We start from the raw sequence: 9921 nt of genomic DNA on the forward strand, positions 1-9921 counted from the left end.
TTTTCACAATCATATTGTGGCAGTTAACATGTTACATTAGGGAATCTGAGTAAAGTGTATACAACTTAAAGCAGGGGAAAAAAAATCCCTTTTAAATTCCCATCTCAATTATCCGCAATGCAATTTTGCCAAGTTACCTGAAGTGTACTTATTAACAACTTTTTTTAAATGGAATTGTTTCAAATCTCTCTCTCCATATATATATATATATGCATACATACTCTATATATTTTACATATTAAACATACATGTATGTTTACATAAAAAAATACTTATCAAAACATCAAATGTATTCTGTGATTTTTGCCTTATGGTCGACACATAATGCTTAAAAAAGTTGTCTGAGCTACTCCTTGTATCTCACATAAGATCTGTCAAAATAACTACCTTCTATTGTTCATTTGGCGAAAATGTCTGTCTTTATCATATAATAAATTGAGCATATTTCCAATGTTTTACTATTTGATCTCTGCTATGGACCTTTTGTATACACATCTTTGGGAAAAATCTCCTAGCATTGTAAATGTTCCTAGAAAAATTGCCGACATTACCTTCCCCTCAACAGATAAGAATGCCCATTTATTAATTATGCAATATTTACTTACTATTATGTGAAAGGTACTGTTCTGGACACTAAGAAGAGCAGCAAACAAAAATAGACATTTTTCTACCCTCAGTTCAAACAGACCGGGGGCAGTAGGGATGTTTACTACTTTATTTTTTTCCACAGTACTTTAATTGTTTCCCCCCATTTGCTGGCTGTCCTTGCTATATCTTCAATTCCAATTCTTATCCTGAAACGTCTAGTAGCAATTTAAAGTGAAATGAAGTGCAACTATAGCAAGCACATTTATTCCAATTATTTTTTGTACCTATAAGGGTATTATAAAAATTAAGATAATGCAAGTAAAGTACTTAGAACATCATTTGACAATAAATATAGTCTCTCTGAGGTAGACACTATTTATTATTTCTCATTTTACAAGTGATGAATCTGAGGCTTGGAGATGAAAAATAACATACTTAATATTACACAGGTAGAAAGTAGCAGTCCAAAACTTTCAACCATGTCTGACTCCAAAGCTTTAACTCTTAACCACAACACTATACAGTTTGCCTTTTGTTCTAGAATATACTTATTAATGTCAACCCATATTTAAATCCCACAGTACACACAAAACATCGTTTTTTTCCCCTTCACATTGGCATTTATCACCCTTCCTCATTTTTGGATCTTATGTCAGTAACAATAAAAAACATAGAAGCAAGGACTACTCAATTACAAAACCAACTTTCTGGATGCAAATTAACTTAATCATTGATACTCATATAACTCAAACACAAACTGCTTACTTTATTTAACAAAGAAATAGTAAAAACACAATAATTTAGTTGTAACAAAGCCATCAACAGAGCAAAATAAACACAAAGCTAATTAAGAGGCATTGCTTCAGCTCAAATGTTTAATCTCCTTTAAACAGGAAAAACTACCATGGTTCTCAAACCCGTCTGCACACTACAGGGATGGGGGTAGGGTGGAGATTGGTGCTTAAAAAAATAGCTATACCCAAGGCCCGCATCAGAACAACTAAATGAAAATCTCTCAAGAGTGGAGCTCAGGCAAAGATGTATGAAGTGCTGTCAGTGTTGAGAACTACAAATCTAAAGCAAAAAGCAATAAAACTATGTCCTCAAAGAAACTGAAAACTAAAAAACTTAAAAAAAGAAATGCAATAGACTTCTTTCCTCTTATCCTGGGAAAGGGGGAAGGGAAGCACCTTCTCATTTCTCATTGTTCTTCATCCATTTCTGATAACCCAAAGTAGAGTTTAACAAACATTGGATATTGGAAGTTATGCAAACAGGCTACCCAAATTGAAATTCTCACATTACATTTAGAAAGCTCTTTTAAAACAATACCAGCTTTCAGAAAGAATCCCCCACATTTTAAGTTTGCATAGATGTTTAATTCAGCTATCTGTTCAACTAAGAAGAGTCAATAAAGTATACTAGAAAGCATTTTATTAATAATTATAAAATACTCATTTCATGTATCACAAATTAACTTTTTGGTAAAGAAATATCTGAGTGTTTACCATCTATTTCTAAAACTGTCAGAATCCCTTTTTATGTGATTGAGATCTTCAAATTTAGAATCTAAACATAAATTTTCTTTAAGAATGTATACATAAAATACTTCCCCTATAACTAACTGCACTATATCCTTGACAAATCCTACTAGGAGTTTCTGTAGTGACTGCAGGTATTTATCTCTAAAAAAACTTTTCCTCATTTTTCAGGTTTAGGAATGAAATCACATCAAGTATGGAAAATAACTTTTTTCCTTAGGAATACATAAATTCATTTAGAGATGTCTCCTCAAATTCAGAAAAACCCATTTCTTCAAGCTCCTCTGTCAAGACTCCATGTCAATCTCAACTACTTCATTCTTGCCCTGAAGCCTTGCTTCTGTCAGGTTGTCTTCATTTACATCTTCAATGTCTGCCAGATCAATAGGTGGTAAAGGATTCCTCCAGTACTGGAAGGTATTATACTGCCAAAATTCTTCATTGAGCTTTAGGGAAAAAAGAGAAAAATGAAAGTATATCGAGGTTTAAAAAAGTTAAATTTTTCAGGAAACGAAATTTTTTGTTTTAAAAGCAAACTCACATAAGATTTTGCAGTTTTTGTATCTTCAAAAAATATTTTTATTTTTAATTCTGTCTAATCAAAGTACTTCCTAGACTCAGCCAAATCTGTGCATTTTCATATTTGTGGATTTATGTAGGATTTATCCCATATATGTGGGATTTAAAGCATTTCTTGTTAGTAGTTTAAATTTAAAAATTCCCTTCAAGAGTATCTCCTTCAAGTGAACACTGTGCGTGTGTGTGTGTGTGTGTGTGTGTGTGTATGCCTTACTGTTAAAAGTATACAGATGAAATTTATTGATTTCATTAACCGATGTCACTATAAAAAAATTTTTTTAAAAGTTTAAATTAAAAAAAATAAGAGTATCTCTTTTGACAAATTTTCTTCCATTTTCAACCAAAGACAATGTCTGAAAAGTCTTAAAATGTTACCTTAAAATTTATTTTTGGTCCTTTTCCTGAGATTTAGTATTTTAACAAATGGACTTTACATAGGCTCAAATATTTTGATCACCTTCTAAAAAGTATTAAGATATACAAATGGAAAATAGCAAAAAAAAACTTAAACTGATCATTTTATTAAAATACCATTAAGTATAACGCATGACTTAGGTCAATATATCAAAATAGATAAATCCAAGTGAATGTCAGCCTCTTAAAAATTCAACAACTTACTCTGAATGACTACAAAATTGTTTTACAGAACTATGAATTGAAGCTCAAAACTGGCTGTTTCAAAAGCGCCTCCGAAATACTTTGTGCAAAGGAAGCATCAATGGAATTATATACAGGCTCCCAAAGTGTTCGTTTTCAAGGTTAATATCCTTCCCAGGTGGATATCTATGTATCTGTATCTATTCTACTATGTTGTGTTCTTATGTTAGGTTCATACTTACTAGAGCAGAATTATCCAAGAGAAATATAATGGGAGCCACATTTGTAATTTAAAATTTTCTATTAACAACAATAAAAAAGTAAAAGAAAAAAAAAACCGGGTGAAATTAATCTTATTTTTTTTTATCTAATATATCCAAACTATTATTTCAACATTCAGTTAATATTTTAAAAATTAATGAGATGTTTTACATTCTTTTTCTCATACTAAGCCAGTTTTCAAAATCTGTCAGGTATTTTACATCCAGCACTATTCAGACTAGCCACATTTCAATGCTCAATTGCTGAATGTGGCTACTTTACTGAAGAGAGCAGGTTTCTAAGAAAATCTCGTTAAATTTATTCAGTGTCTTAGACACTAAGGCTTAGAGAATTAGGGGTCTCTGTGGAATTTCTTAACATTGCTATAAAAATGTAATAATTCGAAGGGTGTCATGAAAAATTTCATTTTGATAAGCAATACAGTTAAAAACAAGAATCTATTTCTTTGCTTACTGGAAAAAATCTATTGTTCAAATTACCTACTTATAAACATGGGCCAAAGGAAGATCATTGAAAATCCTTTAATGATGTCAGTATAACCCAACAGCTAAGAGCACAAAGTCTTCCTCCAGACAGACCTGGGTTTGCATGCTAACTTCTCTACCCACCAACTCTGATCTTGACCTAAGTGTTTCCTAATTGGTAAAACATAGAGAACTCTTGCATATTAAGGTTTAGCACTGCAATTGCTCATTACTGCTAGGTATTATATCTCAAAAAGCCTATGAATCATCAATCACTTTCTTACTTTTGCTTTTTTTATTTTTTTTATTTTTTTAACGCCTACAGTACCCAGTCTTCCTAGTAGATGATCTCCCATCCAAGTACTAACCAAGCCCGACCCTCCTTAGCTTCCAAGATCAGATGGGATTGGGCATGTTCAGGTGGCATGGCTGTAGACTTTTTTGCTTACTTTTTATTAAAAATATCTAACACTAAAGGTCAACACTAGAGCAATGAATCTGCATAAAGTAACACTAACATGAGAAAACATGAATATTTAATAATGTAATACTTGGTTTTTAGTTCTCTAGTTGAAAATATGAAACAACTCAGGAAATATTGAGGTTCTAGGACATAAAAAGAGGTACCATTACTCTGCCTAGTTGCATGCTCAATATAGAAAAGGCATATTTGAGAAAATTTTTCCTAAATGAGATCCCAAGGGTTGAGGGACAAGGGCCTAAGCACAACAGGAACCAGGGAGACATTTTTCTGGTTCTGAACTGAAAAAGCTTTTTAGCTTCATGTTTCTGTTTTATCCTGTTTTCCCTTGGCAATTATCTGTAAAATCTTTCAAACAAAAAACTGCATCTTTGGAGGCAAGAAGAGGGAAGTTGTAGAAAACATGTCCCTCTATTAAGTTTGCAGGAGAAGCAGCTTTAAAAAAATAGGAGGGTTCCTGGGCTTTTCCTAAAAAAATAAAAATAAAAAATAAATAAAAAAAAACAGGAGACTGGTCTTGAAAAAGAAACTCCCAGAGCCAAGCTTGTTTCTTGCCATGAGCTTGTAGTGACTATAAGAAGCAAAAAACTACCAGATGGAGTCTCTGTTGTGGTGGACACAGGTATGTCTAGGAGATTCTAAGCAAGTGTCTGTCGGCCTACTAAAAAATTCTTCTTTGCCTAACTGCTATTTCCATATTTCCCTCTTACCAATTTGTGACATAATGCAGATATTCTGGTAAGAAAGAAAAGCCTATGCATGGATGGGGTCTGTCTGAAAAGGTAAGTTTTCAAACTACACAATGTTTAGCTCACATATCAAATAGGTCTGGATGACTATCAGGTTTTTTTTTCCAAAACATAAGTGTTATGGTTCAGTTTTAAGCAAGCTGATTTTGAGTATCTAAAAGCAATCCGAATAAAAGAACAAACAAAACAGAAACAGACTGATAGATACAGAGAACTGTTGGTTGCCAGATGAGAGAGGCATTGGGGGACTAGATGAAAAAGATGAAGAGATTAAGAAACCCAAATTGTAGTTATGAAACAGTCAAGGGGATGTAAAGTACAGTATATGGCACATAGTCAATAATGTTATAATACCTATATCTAGTGCCAGGCGGGTACTAGATTAATGGGGGAGGAGGATCACTCTGAAAATTACATAAATGTCTCACCACTATACTGTAGACCCGAAACTAACATTAAGTACTGAATGTTGACTGTAATTGAAAATAAAAACAAATTAAATAAAAGCAATTTGAAGAAAAAAGTCTAAATAAGGCGTATGCCTCCTAAATTCGAAGAAAACTGGGGGTAGAAATATTTAGTTTATAATTTTAAATTTAGTTAGTTTCAAGTATACATTGGTTAGACATCTATTTAGTTCATAAAACAATTCCAATTGCTCCCTCCCTCACCTGACCCTCCACCTTGCCAACATATTAACACTAACTGTATTCCCTATGCCATGCTCCCCATCCCCATGATCAGCTACTTCTTTAACCCTTCATCCCATTCTCCCAGCCCCCCAACCCTCCTCCCCTCTGTCCGTCACAAACTGTCCACTATATTTGTGAGTCTGTTTTTGATTAGTTGTTCTTTTTATTCCTTGGATTCTGCATATAAGTGACATCATATAGTGTTTATCTTTCTCTGTCTGACTTAAATACCTTCTAGATCCATTCAAGCAATATCTTTTTCTATTCTTTAATTTCTAATTTCATCCAGAAGTGCTCATGATTATGTGTGAAGGATAATTTCTCACAACCACAGTAAAACATCTTTCCTAACTATATAAAATTCTCATCTTATTGGGTTTTTCCACCAAGAACAAGTCATGCCAAAGGAAGCTCAAATAATTTTTTTTGCAAGGTTATTTCATAAACTCTGCATAAACCACTTAGGACAATGGAGGATTTGGAGTAGATGCTATGATACAGTGCTTGAAGAGAGTCTGGTGACTTCTGGACCCTATATTTGGGTTTTCTATCCCCATAGCTCCTAGTAAGTCAACAAAGAACTGCCAAAAAGCAGTCTGAATTTCTAAATCTAGGCCAAAGCCGTCCAAAAAATATATAATGCCAGCCACAAAGATAATTGGAAATTTTCTAGTGGCTGTCTTAAAAAAGTAAATGAAACTGGTGAAGTAAATTTTAACCTATTTTATTCAATCCAATACCTCCAAGTTATTTCAACGTGTAATCAACAAAAATTTTTTGAGGCTTTCGAAATCTAGTGTGTATTTTACACTTACATTACATCTCTATTTGGTCTAGTCACATTTCAAGGGTTCGGCTGTTTCACATGGCTAGTGGCTGCAATACTGAACACCACAGATCTCGACAAAACAGATCTAATGTGCAGATATGGGGCAGGCTCACTTCCCAAGAAATAAGAACTCTCCAAAGAGCCTCATATATTAGGACTCAAATTAATTTTCAACAGTAATCCTTTTCATAGGATCATATTTAACACTGAGTTAAAATGCCTTTTCCCAAGATATAGAAGCATTTCCTCTCTACAAAAGAGCTGTACCATGCGTAAAGGACGTCTAGTTAATTGATGGCTACCACAGTACTCATCTCTTCAAAAGGAAATCACAAATTCTACAAAAATTATCGTTAAACAAAGGAGAAAGCACGCTACATCTTTCTCAGATGTTTGTCACTGAGCTAAACCTGTCGTGGTTCAGAAAGTGTTCACCAAGCTCTAGTCTGTCCTGATCTACGCTCCCACTTCCCTCTCACGTAACAGGCCGTTGAAGCTGCAAGGCCATCAACCAGACATCTACCGCACCCGACAGTCAGTTTTCCCTACCAAAACGAAACGTTTTCAGTCTGTCGGACTCTCCCAAACCGCTCCCAAGGGTGGGCTCTGGGGCCCTCGGAGTATTGCCTTGAGGTCGGCATCCGTTCCTGAAACGCGGAGGCCGGCTTTTCGCCTTTGGGGGCGTCTTGACAAATGGGTATGGAGAGGTACTATCTGCTCTTTCTCCACCCTGGGGAAAGGGTGATCCCAACCGCCCCTGCGGCGCCCATCCCGCCCCCAGCCCCTACCTGGAGCGGTGCGGCCCCCCAGTCTCTTCGCGGGGACTCTGCGCGCCCCGCCCCGTCGTCGCCACCGCCCCGCGGAGGCAGGGCGCCCCGGGACTCCTCCCCCGGCCCGCTGGGCCGCTCAGGCGGCTGCAGCAGCGACGACGGCTCGCCGGTCTCTAAGCCGCGATCCTCACACTCCCCGCCGCCGGGGGCGCTAATGTCCCCGCCGTCGCGGCGCTTGCTGGGTGAAGCCGCAGGCTCAGTCATAGCCCCTGAATCGATTCTGCGCTTTCGGGGCAGCTCCGGGACGCCGAGGAGCTGCCCGGGATGCGAAGCCCCCGGCGGCGGGATCCAGAGAGGCGGTGGCGGCTCCTCTGGGAAGTCGCAGAGTAGGAGCCGCTTCCAAGGCACATGGAACGTCAGCGGCTCGGCCGCACGCCGCTTGGCCATGGGCCCCAGAGGTTCGGGCGGAGCCCGCCTGGCGCGGGAGGCCGAGCGCCGATAGCTGCGGAGGTGTAGGGCGGGGGCAGAGCACGCGACGTAGGGCGAGGACTCAGTTGGGCGAGGCGGCGGGAGGAAGGTGGGAAGGGCGCCCTGGAGGGGGCGGGGCGGCCAGGTCCCCACAGCCCTCGCGCGCTGTCCTCGCCGCGGCGGAGGTACGGCCGGACGTTGGGCAGCAACCGCGAAGCGGCGGAGATTCGAACCTGCGCACAAACGTGCGCTCGCACACTCGCGCCGGTCAGGCGGAGTCGCTGGTTGGTGGAGGCTCGCGGGGCGGACTCCCGAGCGCCCCCGCGGCCGGAAGTGCGCACTCCAGAGGAAGGCGGGAAAGCCGCGGCGGGTTTATTAAAGGCCCAGTAGCGATTCCCACGGAGGGCGTGACCTTGTTTCTACGGTTGGGGAAGGGATTGTGCAAATCCCGCGACCGTCAGAGCGGTTTAAGCTTAAGCCTTTAAAATCTGTATGTTAATATTCCCTTCCTCGAGTCAGTGGCCCTGGGGACGTCTCTAGGAGGGTAAAACACGATTACACAATCTTGAACTAGTGTTAAAAGTCTCTAGCACTACGTTAAGTGATTATTCGAGACAGACTGCCGAATGGGAGTTGGACTGAGGGAAGTAGGCAAAAACTAAGAAAAACATTGCATTGGCTGCTGGAAAAACATTGCATTGGAAAATGAAGTAGGCACCAAATTCCTGCAAGGTCTGATTAAAAATTCATTGAAGTTGCAGAGATGTGCAACTCCTCCAAAATAGCTCATCCAAGAGCCAACCCGAGGGGACAGCTCTTTCTTTTCCAGCTGAAACCTAAACTTGTTTGGCTCTTAAATTATGTGAGAAGCGCATAGAGTTCCCTGCTTACTCTGTGCGGTGATCAGAAGTGAGTTTCCAAGACCTTACAGCAAAATTGTGATGTAAAGCAGAGTAAAGAGGGGATAACAGCAATGTATTGACTGTGACTTATATTTTAATAGTTGATAGAGACTAACCAAGTGAACAAAGTATATGTAAGTCTTAAAAGGAGAAACTGCTATTACCTAGAGAAAAAGTGTGCAAGGAAGAGAATTGTATTCCAAGTGGTAGGTACTACCTATGTGTTAATTACCCGACGCCCCTACACCTCAAAGTTGTGAGAGGAGAGGGCAACAACAGTACTTAAGGAGCACAGAAATATAATTAACAAGTTTTTCTGTGGTATTTCCATTCCCTTTTGTTTGAAGTTGATAACTCATCTGTCTCAGTTTGCCATTTTCAAACCAGTGACATAGATCAGACAAAATCTTAATTTTATTTGAAAGGTCGCGAGGGTATCCTGCCCCAAAATGATAAAATGCAGTTTAACAGAGGTTCATTCCTTTGTGGTCTCTTTACAGACTTTTCTCCCCCTAAATTGTGAAACTTATCATCTTTACAAAAAGTTGTATAAAACATATATAATGAAAAGAATGATAGTAATGTACCCAGCACTCAGTTTCAGATAGAGAATATTACTAGTTCCGGAACATGACTAGGTCTCTAGTGACTCCCCTTTTGGCACTGCCCTCTTTCCCCAACTCTAGATAATTACTCTTTTGAATTTTGAGTTAACCATTCTTTTACTTTTCTTTGTAATTTCCCCATCTATGTATATAGTCCTAAATGACATTTCTAGTTTTACTGTTTTAACGGCTTTGAGGCATAATTGACTTAAAATATACTACCTATATTTAAAGTGTTTAATTTGCTGAATTCATATGCATATACCTGTGAAACCATAACCACAATTAAGATAATGCACCCCCAAGTTTCCTCTTGCCCTTTCGTGATGCCTCCCTCCTTCTCCAGCAATGTAACCGCTGCTTTACTTTATTAG

The 9921-nt window shown here is 38.5% G+C and overlaps 1 protein-coding gene across 1 annotated transcript; it reads right to left on the reverse strand.

The window, feature by feature from the left end:
• Positions 1-943: 943 nt before the first annotated feature.
• Positions 944-8408, reverse strand: CUNH9orf40 (chromosome unknown C9orf40 homolog). Its single transcript, XM_006918445.3, has 2 exons — positions 7591-8408; positions 944-2575 (listed from the first exon to the last, which is right to left on the reverse strand). The coding sequence occupies exons 1-2, from the start codon at positions 8017-8019 to the stop codon at positions 2417-2419; spliced, it is 588 nt and encodes a 195-aa protein (XP_006918507.1). The 5' UTR covers positions 8020-8408; the 3' UTR covers positions 944-2416.
• Between the last annotated feature and the right edge of the window lie 1513 nt (positions 8409-9921).

This window comes from Pteropus alecto, unplaced genomic scaffold (genome assembly GCF_000325575.1).
Source record: "Pteropus alecto unplaced genomic scaffold, ASM32557v1 scaffold95, whole genome shotgun sequence".
NCBI lineage: Eukaryota > Metazoa > Chordata > Mammalia > Chiroptera > Pteropodidae > Pteropus > Pteropus alecto.

Coding starts and splice junctions, on each gene's coding strand:
- CUNH9orf40 (XM_006918445.3), bottom strand. CDS start 8,019: ATGGCCAAGCGGCGTGCGGCCGAGCCGCTGACGTTCCATGTGCCTTGG. Junction 2,576..7,590: donor GGGGGGCCGCACCGCTCCAG/GTAGGGGCTGGG, acceptor TTTTCCCTAAAG/CTCAATGAAGAATTTTGGCA.